This window comes from Erpetoichthys calabaricus, chromosome 9 (genome assembly GCF_900747795.2).
Source record: "Erpetoichthys calabaricus chromosome 9, fErpCal1.3, whole genome shotgun sequence".
NCBI classification, from domain to species: Eukaryota; Metazoa; Chordata; class Cladistia; order Polypteriformes; family Polypteridae; genus Erpetoichthys; species Erpetoichthys calabaricus.
Genome location: NC_041402.2, coordinates 31818575 through 31834493, shown reverse-complemented (window position 1 = coordinate 31834493; position 15919 = coordinate 31818575). Strand labels below are relative to the sequence as shown.

At 39.7% G+C, this 15919-nt stretch overlaps 1 protein-coding gene across 2 annotated transcripts in view; it reads right to left on the bottom strand.

The window, feature by feature from the left end:
* si:ch73-29c22.1 (kelch-like protein 20) overlaps positions 1–10683 on the bottom strand; it is a 38938-nt gene extending 28255 nt beyond the window's left edge. Inside the window, exons 1-3 of one of the 2 annotated variants that reach the window (XM_051931774.1) lie at positions 10535–10683; positions 10111–10226; positions 1023–1206 (exon numbers count right to left, since the gene is read on the bottom strand). In XM_051931774.1, the coding sequence (XP_051787734.1) occupies positions 1023–1206; positions 10111–10226; positions 10535–10557 (323 nt within the window). In that variant the 5' untranslated portion in view covers positions 10558–10683. The remainder of the gene's footprint in view (positions 1–1022; positions 1207–10110; positions 10227–10534) is intronic. The other variant, XM_028808880.2, reaches the window with a different exon arrangement.
* Positions 10684–15919: the final 5236 nt, after the last annotated feature.

Sequence of the window (15919 nt, the reverse complement as noted above, 5' to 3'; positions counted from 1 at the left end):
TGTCTTTATAATTGAGAGCCATTTTAAATAGTTTATTCTGATTTAACCCAATTTCCTTCGGATAGACAGTATAGTAATGATATTCATTAAAATTTCCTACTTTTGTTTTCTTTCCTAACAAAGCTGATATTAGTGTAATATTAATCTTAACCTTCACCTTGGGCAGCATGGTGGTGCAGTGGTAGAGCTGCTGCATTGCAGTGAGGAGACTACGGTTCGCATCCTCACTACGTGGTGGTTGTATGTTCTCCCTGTGACTGTGTGGGTTTACTCACATTGTCCAAAATCACGGTGGTTAGGTGAACTGGCAAAACTAAACTGTCCCGTGTGAGTGTGTTTGCTGGAGATGGACTGGTGCCCTGTCCAGAGTTTGTTCCTGCCTTGCGCCCTGTGGTAGCTGTGATAGGCTCCAGCATCCCCCTGCAACTGTGGTCTGGATTAAGCGGGTCAGAAAATGACATGTCCTGATTTTCACCTTGGTTTGTCTTTTCACACCATATAACTTACAATTCCATTTATTTGCTTAGCTCACTGATGACTAACTACATCAAGGCCAAGGTAAACTCCAGTTTATTTGGTCACCAACAACATTTATTTCAAATATCAGGCATGTCAAGCCTGACAGACTTTGTGGTACTATAGCCAGTGATGGGATACTCTGACATTGCCTTTCACCGGACATGGCATGACAGAGACATGGTAGGCGGTGGCCTCCAATTTGCATCAGAAGTCTGAGGATTTGAGAAATGCATGACAATTTAGGCATATTACAAAAAACATGCACTTTGCTTTGGATAATGATGTTGCTGTGAAATATACATAAATTGTAAGGTCCCTGATGAAACTGGTTAGAGATAATCTAAGAGTGCAGTTGACAGTACAGAATGCACTCAACATTCCAAGCACAAATAAGCAGATTCAACCAGACATCATCCAACACAGCCATGTGCATGAAACAAAGAAACACAGGCCTCACTACTGAAAAGATATGGTGAAAGAAAACAAGGAGAATCTTGCAGTACCTTTCTACAGAGCTGAGGTAAGATGTCCCATCATGCCCTCCAACTGTGTAGATCTGGCCGTCCAGTACACCTGTGCCAAAATCATGGCAGGGTTTAGGCATCGATGCAACACGCCTCCATTCATGTGTCTGAGTGTCGTACCTCTCCACCTGGGAAATGGGGTCACTTGCGGTCCACCCTCCAACTGCAAAATGGAACAATTGATGAGAAGAAAAAAAAAAACTCAACTTGACGTAATTGAGTCTTGATTGAAATGAATAGCAAGAGAAATATTGGCTGGAATCTTTTTTATTCAGTTATTTTGCTGTCGTTATTTGCTAGCCACATTGTTATTAGGTGTGCACAGCTCTCTGTAGTTTTTATATTCTTTTTCCTTGCTTCCCAATTGAATGCGGACTGGTGGTTAGTTCAGCTGCTTCACAGCTTTATCAGATGCAAGGCAGAGGCCAAAACACTTAACTGATAAATGTCCCCTTGGGACAAATAAATTATCTGTCCATCCATCTATCTATTATACAGTGACTCTCTTATCTATCTGTCTATTATATAGTGCCTTACATATCTATCTTTCTATCTACTCATTGTAATGGATAAATGGTCTCCCTGAATGGGATGGAGTTATCATTGCCTGGCCGGAAGGCCCATATAGTGGATGGAGGCTCTAGAGAGATGCACATCCAAATCATGATGGCTGGTGCATCATTTTCCTGGTGGAACAGTGAAGTGCAAGGACAGTAGGGAGGTTTCCTATCAGGGCTACATACCGTCAAGATGCTAGTGGGCAGCATCCCTTTACTGGAGCACCCATTTGCACACCTGTAGGGCAACCTAGGAATAGCAGTCCTGTTGGGCAGTCCTGCTGGGTACTGTGAGGGCCACCTGAGGGAGCTGCCAGGAGGAGGTGTCCCTGCTTTGAGACACTTCAACCTGTCCTGGAAGCGCTTCCACCATGTAATGCTGTGTTTCAGGAAGTACTCCCGCATCCAGCATAAAAGGGGCCACCTCACCTCAATCTGAGTCAGAGTCAGGTGTGGAAGAAGGACACAAAGTTTGCCTGGGAAACGTGGAGGCAGAGAAAAAGAAAAAGAGAGAGAAAGTCAAGAAGGAGTTTTACAGTGTTGTGAATTCTGGAAAAAGGGGCCTGCTTGAAGTTATTTCATTAAAATAAAACGTTCATTTGAACTGGGACTGTTGTGGTGTAATTGAATGCGGGGTTTAGGGGATTACAGGCCACACTATCTATTTATTATATACTATCTTACATCCATCCATCCATTTTCAAACCCGCTGAATCCGAACACAGGGTCACGGGGGTCTGCTGGAGCCAATCCCAGCCAACACAGGGAATCAATCTTGGGCAGGGCGCCAACCCACCGCTGGACACGCACTAACACCAAGCATACACTAGGGACAATTTAGAATCGCCAGTCGACCTAACCTGCATGTCTTTGGACTGTGGGAGGAAACTGGAACACCCGGAGGAAACCCACGCAATCACGGGGAGAACATGCAAACTCCATGCAGGGAGGACTAGGGAAGTGAACCCAGGTCTCCTTACTGCAAGGCAGCAGCGCCACCACTGCGCCACCGTGCCTTACATATTTATCTATTATAGAGTGCCTTACACATCTATCTATCTATCTATCTATCTATCTATCTATCTATCTATCTATCTATCTATCTATCTATCTATCTATCTATCTATCTATCTATCTATCTATCTATCTATCTATCTATCTATCTATCTATCTATCTATCTATCTATCTATCTCCTCACCCCAAAAAAGCTACATTCAGTTTTTCACAGTTCGAGTAAACTCAAGGCTTCAAAACCTAACCATTCAGTTATGTTACAATTCAACTTTATACAAGTATGTCATCGCTCATCTCAAATAATAATAAAAACACAGCTGTGTCGCTCAGATGAAAGAAGACACTTTAAAACAGTAACAGCTGAAAACTGAACTGGCATCATTTTATTAAAAAAACAAAAACAACAACTAGAGAAGTGAGTAATGGTAGAAAACTAGATAAGTCTTTAAAGTGTGTAGCCCTGATCTGACACACACAGCGGTGCTGCTGCTACCCCAATTCCGACTCTTGGAAATGTTCTCTCTGGTCAAAGCCAAATTGGTGCAAGCTTGGGTGGGTGAATTCCTATTACTCTTCCAGAAAAAAAAATACTCCCATCATTTCATTAAGTTTTGTTACATCATTAAAATAGAATTATTTTTTATTAGTCAGCCAGTTATGGAATGGAGGTCTATAATTTTGTTTCTGTCACTTTTGTGCCTTTTCAGTGGAAGCCAGTAGCCAGGAGGAGTTCCATCCCCCATACCACAGGTGGCAGTGGTCCACCCATGGAGTCCCAGTTTGTACAACTGCAGGAGTATATGGGAATTGGAGTCAGGAATTGCAACACTATCTGGGTCCCTAGGTGCTCTTAGAGGGAGTTGTTAGGGGAGGACCTCCGTGGTTTCCATATTTCCAAGAGGAGACACTGGCACCAGAAACATTCCAAGGTCAAACTTAAAAGGAGCCTGCCACCTCACAACAGGGAGTCAAAGTCGGGAGACAACACTGAACTGGAGGTGGAAGGAGGAGGAAAATCTGTTTCTTTGGAGTATTTGGGTAGCGTTTATCTTTAAAAGTGTTGGTGAAAATAAAATTGTGTTGGGTAACATTGTGTCTGTGGTTTGGGGCTCAGCGGCACCCCCTTGTGGTCACACCCTCGATTTACATCTTAACTCCTGAGGATTTGTTAAAATGTTGCTGCCTTTCCAATTTCTAAAGAACTGCGCTATTACCAGACTTTTTATTAGACCTTTGGTGGCTACCATAATCAGCAGAACACCTGAGTAATTCATGATATTTGAAGGTCAAACCCTTTTGTGCTTAATTCCTACAGGGAATAGTGTCAAAAGCCATCCCTTGAGGAACATAAAGGTTATTTGTCTCTCTTCCCCAGGTTATAAGGTGAGAGATCTGGTGGCATGTTAGGGCTCTTAAGGGTCACCCTGCAGATCCAGACCTGTGGTCCTAGCACCTGGTGATGGGGCTTTGGCAGGTTTGGTTTATATATTATAGGGCTTAAGCCTCTGTAGTCCCATATTTCATACTCCTGAACCTGCTTTACCATTCAAAGAAACCCCTAGGTATGCACCCCCCACACACCTTAACCTCTGAGACCAGAAACATGTAAAAATCTAGAATAAATAAATATAAACAGTTTTTGTCATATTCATTAAAGCACAAAACAAAATACAATAATGAAAGGTTAAATGCAGATGATACCTAATATAATACTTTGAAGTTAATGTATAAGTAAAAGAATGTAACAGTCTTACAGTAATTTGGCAGTGATCACACAAATTGAGAGTTTCCTTTATGTCTTCAAGATGTCTAAGTCAAATTTTACTGGGTTTATATTTAGTAGGTTCTAAGAAAAGTGTTAAGGAACTCCTGCTTGTGTTCATGTGTTATTTTTGTACACTCTTATTACCTTTTTCCTATAAAGGATGCTCCATTATGCAGTGGCATAATACTATTGTTTTTCTTTTTATGTTTAATCATCTCTAACAAATATAATTAAAATATACATTTCTTTATATAATTGATATTTCCCATCTAAGGGTACGTCTACACCACTAAGTTTTTTAAATGAAAACTACCTCTGTCCATACTAGTGTTTTTACACCATCTACGAAAGTCTCTGTCAGCACTAAAATGTTTGAAAACTAATACGATGTAGATGTTCACCTACCCTGGGCGAGTGCGATTTGATGAAAATTCCTTGAAGGGGCGGTAATACCACTGGTCATGGGATTTAATTCAAAACTGGAAAATTACTTGCAGCATTCAAACTGTACAAAGCACACTTCAGATGCAAACAGGTAAACAACACAACAAATGCCATAAAAACTGCCCTCTATCTCTGCTATTTTGGAATATGGTTTTCTTCCAAGAAGGGCAACTAATCAGGGAATGAGCAGGATCCAATAATGAAAGGGCCATGTAATAAGCACCAGAATATCAAAGCACTTTTAGAGTCTGCGTTTTTACATTTTCATCCCAACCACATTGCAACACTGAGGCAAAGTTTGTAAAAGTATACATCTTTGGAGACCATTTTTAGAAGTCTCCATTTTCGGGGATTTAAAATGCTGGGGTTGTGTGGATGGAAGGCAAAAATGGAGAATAATGTGTTTCTCAACAAAAATTTAGTAGTATGGATGTAGCCTAATACTATTTATCAGCAGTTTCACACTTAACTATTTTTTAAAAACACAAATCAATGTTTAAATAATTAATTCATTACTTTAAAGCATGATATTTGAGTAGTAAAACATCTTGGTTCAAAAATTAACTGCAGCACATAAAAGAGGAACTGATGATTATGGTTTTAACTAAACTTCTTGGTGGCTCTGAGGCTAGGGATCTGCACTGGCAATCGGAAGGTTGCCGGTTCGAATCCCGTAAATGCCAATAGGGACTCTGCTCTGTTGGGCCCTTGAGCAAGGCCATTAACCTGCAATTGCTGAGCTCTTTGAGTAGTGAGAAAAGCGCTATATAAAAGCAAAGAATTATTATTATTACTTCATGACTTCATTTTTAAACAATTTATCTTGACGGCCATGTTTTCACATGTCAGTTTTGATTTCTTGATGTCTGAGTACCTCCAGTACATTTTTGATTCAAATTGATTCTAACGCTGAGCTTTTGCTAGTGGATTTGGGTGGTCTGTTTTTTGACAAAAGGGAAAACAATTAACAATTAAAAGAAGTAGACAGCCAGACAAGTGAAGAACACAGAGCTAGGGCTGGAGCTTCAGCTGAAACCAAAGACCAAGAAAGGGAAAGCGGTAGAGATGGGGGTGGAGCTACAGCTTAAACACAAAACGAAAAAACTGAGTAAAGTACAGCTGGGGGCAGAGCTCTAGTTAGACCATGACAATGGAGTTTTGAAGTTGTGTCTGTTAGTGAGGGGTGCTCCAAGGTCTCTATTTACCTGCCACTGGGAATTAGGTTAACTAAAGGCATTAGAGAAAAGCCAAGCAAAATTACACTTTTTATTGGCTAACTAGAAAGATTACAATATGCAAGCTTTCGAGGCAACTCAGGCCCCTTCTTCAGGCAAGATGTAATACAGAAACTGAAGTTTCCTATGTTTATATACACACTCTAGGACAAGAAACAACATTGGTAAATATTTAAATGAGAGATTTTGTATGTAAAAAATTAATAGATTCATTCAGGCTAGGGTTAATTTAGCAGGAGAGAAAAGAACAATGTATTGTCAAGATCTCTGGATAAGATAACTGTCCAACAAAGTCTTTTGAAGTTTGTAATGAGTTTTTTCAAAACAATGTGGGTCTGTAGACAGGTTGTCTGTCATTCTGAGAGATGTAAACAATCCTCATATCTGGCCATAAAACTCTTGTCTTTATTCAATCCATGTTGTAAAGACAAGAGTTTTATGGCCAGATATGAGGATTGTTTACATCTCTCAGAATGACAGACAACCTGTCTACAGACCCACATTGTTTTGAAAAAACTCATTACAAACTTCAAAAGACTTTGTTGGACAGTTATCTTATCCAGAGATCTTGACAATACATTGTTCTTTTCTCTCCTGCTAAATTAACCCTAGCCTGAATGAATCTATTAATTTTTTACATACAAAATCTCTCATTTAAATATTTACCAATGTTGTTTCTTGTCCTAGAGTGTGTATATAAACATAGGAAACTTCAGTTTCTGTATTACATCTTGCCTGAAGAAGGAGCCTGAGTTGCCTCGAAAGCTTGCATATTGTAATCTTTCTAGTTAGCCAATAAAAGGTGTCATTTTGCTTGGCTTTTCTCTACATTCATAATGGCTAACACGGTACAACACCCTAGTACTAAAGGCATTAAGATGTCTTAGTGTGGGTGTGTGAGCAAGTGAGACATGGCATACCAATCATGGTGGGTTTCAGGCCTTTCCTTATTGTATCCCTGGAAGGGATAAAGCAAGTTCACAAAATAAATGGACAGGAAAAGTTTTATTTGGTTTATTGTTGTATACCGTAACAACATAACATTTGCTAATCTTCTTAATCCAATTGAGAGCTGTGAAAAGGTGAAGCTTGGTGTAGTTTAAGAGGTTACATTAACCCCCCCCCCAACTCACCTGACAATGTGAGTGAAATACATCAATGTTTGGGACTATGCACTTTCCCTCCCTCATGCTCTTGTCTTTCATTCTTTCTCCAAGGCATGAAAGCCCTTGGCATATTTAACATGCCAAACTCAGACAGATTGTATGATCCCCGCATACTTCACATTCATTTCCTTTGGCCCCATAGCCTGTTCTTGCCCTCAATGTGTAAGCAGACTCTTCGCTTTAAAATGTGGTGTCTGACACATGTGTTTGAACATCAGTAGACTTTAAGAAGGTTGGAAACCATAAATAGCTGAATGGGATGCCAAATACAACTCCTCAGAGAAACTGCAATAAGGGAAAGAGGAAGGGAGAAATTCAAAGACTGGGCATAGAAATTGGATGGATATATTTTCTCTTATAAATATGTTGAGTTACTGAATAAATCCCATCCATCTCATCCATTTAGAAAGCAACTTGAAGAGTGATTATGAGCTATATTGACCATGATTATTGCAACAACATTTCTTAGAGTATTTGTTCTGGACAAGAGGCTTTGTGCTGATGGTGCACATTCAGCCTTTGGCCTTCAAGAAATTGGGGGGCGGGGTAATTACATTCTGTAACCCTGTTGGTCGTTAGAGTGTACAGTATGTGTCCTGTGGTAGATTATTTTAAGTCTTAGGCTTGACTTCCCCACTTATGGAGCGAAAAAGTTCAGGAAAGATCACAAGGAATGGACTATCAAATCTTGTGGGGTCAGTCGCTTTCAGGGTGCAAATCTGCAATATCTTTTTAATGGCAGTATGGTTAGGAGCCATCAGCATGAAAAACTACAAACTCTGTAGGCAGTGGTGCCATTTGACTCGCACAAACTGAGTACAGTATGTGATTTAATGGTCATCATTTAGTTCAAATATCCACTTACTGTGCACCTCCCAATTAAACTGATGCAATAAGAAGAGAATGAAAATGGTGCCAGGGAGGGCAGCTGCCATTAGACAGTGTAAAGCAGGGTTAAATTATTCTCAATGGCCTGTTAATTGTCCTGCCACAAAGGCATTCAGGGCAAGGAGATTCAAAATAAGCAGAGATTTAAAAAAAAAACAAAAGACAAATAAACAAGAAAACTGAGTGTTAAGGTGAGTCCTGTTTATGGTTCACTAGAGTCTGCTGTTAGCAAACTGCAAGGTGTGGATATCCACCGAGGAGCATTATGGGCATGTCTTTGAGGTTAAAACCCTTTAAAAGCCTTTAGTTTTTATGATTACTAAGATTATAAGGACAGTCACTGTGCCTCCTTCCTGCTAATACCACAGGGAGAAGGATTCCCTTTGCAAAGCAAACCTATAAGCTTGCTATTAGAAAAATACATTCTAAAAATAAAACACTTCAAGGAGAGGCTTACATATGTATTTTTTGTCACTGAGAAGGGAAAGAAATGTCAGTGTCCATCAATGAAAATCAGTATATTCCTGTTAAAAGGTTTTTAATTTAATGTGTGCCCCCTCAGAAAGCTATGTGCCAAAACTTGTTGAAAAATCTCATGAGAGCCCACGCACAGCCAAGCAATAATAGTGTCAGGTCTGGGTCCCATTTATTAGTCCCTTTTGTTTTTAAGGTGTTGTTTTATTTATCTGAATGTCTCATATTCTCCAAAGCAGAATGCTGTCTCATATATATGTATAATGTGAACTTTTTTTATTAACTAATAATAACAGTGCAATGTTCATCAATCAGCCCCTCCATTTTCTATCCTTCTTTGCCAGTTAGAATGAGTCTATCACAGTGGGACTGGCACAGGAGGCCAATCTGGTTGGGGCACTGGACTATCACAGTGCAGACTCACTTCCACTAAGCACAAAGCAAAGACCACACAGGAGTGGCTTAGGGACAACTCTGGGAATGTCCTTCAGTTGTGCAGCCAATTGAACATCTCTGGAGAAACCTAAAAATAGCTGCCCACTGATGGTCACCATCCACCCTGACAGAGCCTGAGAGGATCTGCGAGGAAGAATGGCAGAAAATCCCCAAATCCAGGTGTGTGAAGCTTGTTGCATTAAAGCAAAGAAGACTCCAGGCTGGAATCACTGTCAAAGGGGCTTCAATTAAGTAGAGGGTCTGAATACTTATATCTATGTGATATTTCCAGTTTCCGTTCTGTTTTGGCTCTGCCATTCTGGGGAACGGAATGCTGCATTAAAATGAAGGGGTCTGAATACTTTCTGAATGCACAGTATGCTGTCCAGTCCAGACTTTTTCCTAGCATTTCCTTGCACATCCTAAAGACTGGTGTGTTTATTATTGTGGGTGAGTATGGGTGTGTATGTGTGGGTAGGCCCAGCAAAGACTGGCACCCCTCTGACTCCCAAGACCTTGACCTGGCTAAGTTAGAAAACAAATGGAAGAGTGAATTGCTATAATAAATATAATTGAGAATAATGCATACTGACATGTATTTAAATAAACAAATATACAATAAAATAAACTGTGAACTATATAATATAACTAGTGGGCCGAGTCCGCAATAAGTCATGGACTATTGGTCTAGCATTTAAATCTAAGTGCAGAAGTGACAGCTAAGCTTTTTTAACTTGTAGCTTTTACCTAAAAGCACCTTCCTTTAATTGTACCTGCCAGGCAGACAGAAATCAGGTTATATTATATAGATATGACCCTGAAAATGCTGATCAATTTAAAAGTTACAAAAAAAGTGTGTGATTCAGTGTCTTGTTAATGAATCCCAGCTAAATCTGTTGGAAATTTTCAAATGTTTTATGTCTAAAGCAGATGGTCATCGGCTATTAGGAAGAGTTCAAACACAAATACAATTTTGCAAGAAAAGGTACAGACAGAAACATTAAAAAAATTCACTCTGTAGCAACTGAGTTAAATTTAATAAGACACATGAAATAATTCATATGAAAAAAAGGATAAGAAGTAGTAACCTGCAAATCCCACGTCCAGGACCGGGGCAACCTTGGCAATCCTGCTGTGCCCATTTTCAGATTCTGATTTTTCCTTGGGTAGCATTACACATTTTTTGGATTCTTCAGCTGTTTCTCTTCAAGACGAGCAAAAAAAAATGAACAGTAAAACAAAAACTGGTTAAATGTCATGCAGCTGTCAGTAATTGGGTAGAGTTAACAGTTTTTAAATTAATTTCTATTACAGCAGCCTTCTGTACATCTAATTCTTTTTAAGAAAATTAGTAAAGTCTTGGTGTTACAAAGGGGTGGACAGATGATTCTTCCTCTCCTTAGCTATGATTTGATCCTTTTGTTTAGCTTTCCAAAACAATAACCTTTTAAGCTTCTAATGGTTGAGCTATTTTATATGACAAAGTCAAGACACCAGACCGCCCCTATTTACCCTTTCTCATTATAAATGCCCATTTTTCTTGAGGATGTGACTCCTTCACTGTGGCCGCTGCTTGCAGTTCTTGATGATGAATGTCGCCTGTCTCACTCCCACCGATGTACAGCTGGCCTTTCAGCTCAGTTGGAGGGCAGCATGGGTCTGAAACACAAGCACCAGGGTCACACACTCAGTGCCAATCAAAGTATTGTGGCCTCACTTTCAGAGACCTGACGCCAGGGGCACAGAATACTGGAGACTTTTTTTTTTATTTTATTAATAATTATTGTGTTGTATTTATTAGGCTGCTGCTGCTGCTTGAATGTCTGCTTCTGGCTTATTGTGTGTCCTAAGGAGACATTTAACCTTCGTGTTCTTTGACTGTAAAAAAAACCAAATGTGTAATGAATTGTGTTATTGCTTCATAGTTGTAAATTGCTTTCAGATAGTGCCTTCTGTGAAAAGATAATGCATTAAATATTTGATGGCTAAAGAATAATATAGTGTAAAAATAACATGCTGTCTGTGTGGAAAAGCAGCTTTTTAAACTTTACCTGAAATGATTGTTATTCTTAATATTAAACACAGATGTCATACTATAAGGCCTGGGGTCCAGGCTTCTAAAACTTGACCTTGTGTTTTGTAAAGGTGTGTATTTACCAGAGGTGGGTAGAGCAGCCAGAAATTGTACTCAAGTAAGAGTAGCGTTACTTCAAAATAATATTACTCAAGTAGAAGTACAAAGTAGTGATCCAAAAAATTACTCAAGTAAGAGTAAAAAAGTATTTGGTGAAAAGACTACTCAAGTACTGAGTAACTGTTTGATCATAAAAAATGATTTATTTTTTATAAATGTTGTAATAAGACAGACAACAATATAACATAATGTGCAAATTCTCCTATTTCCAAATAATAAAATAAAAAATGAGTACAAATAAATAACATCTTTACAAAATAAAGATGCACAAATAACACAAAGTTCCAAATCTCAGATTTTCACAACAAAGCTTTTGAAGCCAAAACCTACAGTAGGTAACAGCGCAAACTGTACACTAACAGTATAATACTGTATATTCACTTTGTGGTGTACTGGGTCCGCAGCTTCAAAAAAAACAAAAAAAAAAAAAAAAAAAAAAAAAAAAAAAAGGGCAGTTTCAAATCCATAAAGCCGTGTCACTCTCCGTAGGCGCAATTGCATGACTGCGGGGAGTTAATGAGGTAGATGGAGCGAGTCACACCTGCACGTGCGGGTGCGATCGTTCTCAATTGCTTCATTGGCTTTCTGCGACATGTGAGTAAGGCCCACGGAGATGGGAGTGTATATATACAAGGTGGCACAAAAAAAAAGAAGGGGGAATCAAAGAAAAGGGGAAAAGAAAAGAGTGTGTAGGGGACCGGCATCATCACACACTTGCCCTCCAAATAGCACAGCTGATAGAAAATAACATTAGAACAAGGCAGCTTGTGCATGTACAAGAAGTCTCACTTTACCTTGACTGTCTGTGTCTGTGCATGTTTGGTTGAAATGTGCTTGTTCTTCACTCAGTGAAGTGATGGTTAAGCTTCAGCAAGAGTTGGCTTTCAAGGTTCTTGCAGTGAAGCTGTGACCGTTTAGCAGTGAACAGGAGCCCAGCATGATTAAAAGTCTCTCACAGGCTGCAGATGCAGGAAGTTTGTGTGTGATCATGTGAATGCATGGCTACGTCTGATTGGTGAAACGGAGTCATGTGATTATTGTTGCTATGTCTGATTGGTGAAACGGAGTCATGTGATTATTGTTGCTATGTCTGATTGGTGAGACAGTCATGCAGCAGATCCACTGGCGACTTCTCTCTGGCAAAAATATTACGTATATAATGGAAAAAAAGTAACGATTCGAGTGTTGCCCAATGTAACGGAGTAAGAGTAGCGTTTCTTCTTCACAAATGTACTCAAGTAAAAGTAAAAAGTATGGTGCAGTAAAACTACTCTTAGAAGTACAAGTAAATGTAACGGAGTAAATGTAACTCGTTACTACCCACCTCTGGTATTTACTTTTCCCATTCAGTAGGGGGAGCTATTTAAATAAGGGAATGACCAATGGACACCTCACATTACACAAACGGTTGTGCTTCTGAGAAACCCTACTTATGTCTCTTATATGATCTGAATCGAAAAGTGTATACAGGAGAAAAAATTGAGAGTAATACAGCAGCTTACATGCTCTCTACTTCCGCCAAGTAATCAGAGGACCTGTGACTTCACCGTCGGCCCATGTCTGGGCCCAATTTTCCTGTTCACCAGCTACAAAATGGTAACTACCCAGGAATTCACACACTAGTACTTTTTGACTGTATGTTTCCGGCCTCAGGCCTAGGGGAACCTGGGCCAGGTACAAGCCACTGTTGCTACAGGGTATAGCCACAGCGATATGGTGAAAAAGCATAAAAGAAGCAGGCAGCAGTCACAAGTTTCAAATCATACTTGTCTGTTCTACTTTATTTACATTTACCCAGAAATATATAAATGCTTTAATCTCTGCATAGATCAACATGACGATCAGTTAAACAATGGTGTATGCCAACTTCCTCTGCAGAACAACAGTGTAAATACATTTACTTAGTATTGTTGTCAGCTATCAAGAAGTACCATCCTCACACTGATGTACAGGGGCAATTAAGAAATAAAATAAAAGGCTACATGGTATTGAAGAAACTGCACCATTAAACATAAATGGAAACTCTCAAAGGCATCGGTGACACCACTTCCGCACTTCTTCATTTTAGTTTAATCCTGATGCTCTGTATATTCAATTAATTGTCACTATTATTCATGGTGGCTCCACAATCCGTACTAACCCCTACTCTCTCTTCTGTTCTTTTTCCGGTTTTCTGTGATGGCGATTTGCGCAACCACCACCTGATCAAAGCACCGTGATATCCCTACATTGATGGATTAAAGACCAGAAGTCCATGTGACCATCATCATCAAGTCCTTCCATGAGAACCCTGAATACAATGAGGACTGACTAAGGTCATTTACAGTATGTTAGGTAGAATGCCTAGAGGGGGCTGGGTGGTCTCGTGGCCTGGAACCCCTGCAGATTTCATTTTTTTTCTCCAGCTGTCTGGAGTTTTTTTGTTTTTTCTGTCCTCCCTGGCCATCGGACCTTACTTTTATTCTATGTTAATTAGTGTTCTCTTATTTTAATTATTATTTTATCTTTTTTTCTCCTTCTTCATCATGTAAAGCACTTTGACCTACATTATTTGTATGAAAATGTGCTATAAAAATAAATGTTGTTGTTGTTGTGTGCGCACTTCTAGGAACCACACTATAAAAAGACAGCTCGCAGATGAGTAATAGGGAATCCATTCCCAGACGGGTTTATCCATTCCTGGGAATTCGGGAATCCCGCATTTCATTCCCAGAAATCCCGGGCTCCTGGGGATGACACAGTGCACGGGCATCTCACATGTGAACAGTTTTAGAATGACCGACACTTATTTTTAATAAAACTACTGCAATAGGTTGACACAAATAAAAGACTAACCTTATCTACAAGCAGTTCATGCTGTCATATAAGTACATGTATCTTTAGTTGTGGTAATAAGAGCATAGAAAGCACAAGGTCCTCACAGGTAACGTAGTGGTAGTGCTGCTGCTTTGCAGTAAGGAGACTGTGGAAGATTGTGGGTTCACTTCCTGGTTCCTCCCTGTGTGGATAGCGCTTTGAGTACTGAGAAAAGTGCTATATAAATGTAATAAATTATTATTAAAATGTCCAGCATGTGGTTGTCCGGGCAAGAGCGCACCTTCGTGCAGAAGTATGCCAGCCGCTGAGAAAGCATGCTCTGCCTCCACTGAAGTAGGCGGCACAGTCATCAGATACTGATACACTTGTTCTAAACAACGCCTGCGCTTGCCGTTGCTCTGAAACACCGCCATTTCAGCTTTTACTGATGCATCCAGTTTCTTGTCATCATTCTGTGATGGCAAGTTTCTTGGCACAGATAATGTGGATGCAACAGACTGACGCATTGCAATTTCAAGTTGCTGTTCAAAGCTGTTGTCTGATGAAGTGCAAGCTGCAGCAATGGCGCCACCTTAATTATTTTCAACTATAACTCTGTAATTTCTTGATCGATTTTTACACTTTTACATGCTATATATGCGAGCTTGGCCGTTCCCGTTTTCCCGGGAATTACAGCAGTTTCAGGAATGAAAAATGTCCGGGAATCCCGGGGTCCCGATTACCTAATAATGGATTCCCTAATGAGTAACCAAGAGCATCCTGAGACCAAAAGGCCTGTCCTGCTGTGACAGACTAGGTGTTAGAACTCTTTAGTCTCGACCAGATAAACAAGCATGAGAGGTATTCGGGTAGGACTTGCTAGAGACACCATGATAGAACAGTATCCTCATTCGTATGGCATGCTACTGATTCTACGCACAATGATTCAGTTCTACACTATATTGCAAATTATGGTTTCATTTTTGAAGTTAAAGATGAAATTAAATTCCTATAGGCAGAAGTATCAATCTGTCTCACCTAATAAGAAAAAACCCTTCAATCATTTATGATAGTTAAACCTTTTTTTATTTTAACAGTCTTCACAAAAAGACTAAAAAAGAAACAGTAACATTACATGTTTTGCCTTGGAAGGGTCCTCTGGTGACCCTATACTCAACTTATTACTTTCTATGTGGACTTGAATATCTCCAAACCTTTGACTCATCTATTAAGCCACACTCACCGGCCTGTGCCAGAGATGCAGCTGAAGTCTGAGGTTCCACATGTCGTCACAGTAAGCAACATTAGAAAATTCTGACAAGAACAGACCATTCAGCCCAACAACCTTGTCCATCCTGTTCATCTTAATTGTTCAAAATAACATTAAGTCAAGATTTCAAAGTCCCTAACGTCATAATCTCTACCACACTACTTAGTCATTTATTCCATGTATCAATGGTTCTTTGTTTGAAGAAAAACATTCTAATATGTGCAAAATCTGACCCTAACAAGTTTCCAACCATGTCCCAGAGTACTTGTTGCAAAGCAACAGACGGAATGTTGTAAAGTAACAGATGAGATCCACTGTACTACTTCCTTTCATAATTTTAAACACTTAAACACAATCAAGCCCCCTCTTAATCTGCATCTTAAACTGAAAAGATTCAGCTCCTTAAAGCTCTCCTCACAACTCATGACCTGCAGTCCTCAGCCTAGTTGATCTTTCCTGGGCTTTCTCTAATGTCTATTTTGTAATATGGAGACATAAACTGTGCACAGTACTCCAGATGAGGCCTCACTAATACGTTGTACCTCCCTTGATTTGTACTCCACACATCATGATGTATAACCGACACAGGTGGGTAGTAACGAGTTACATTAACTCCGTTACATTTACTTGAGTAACT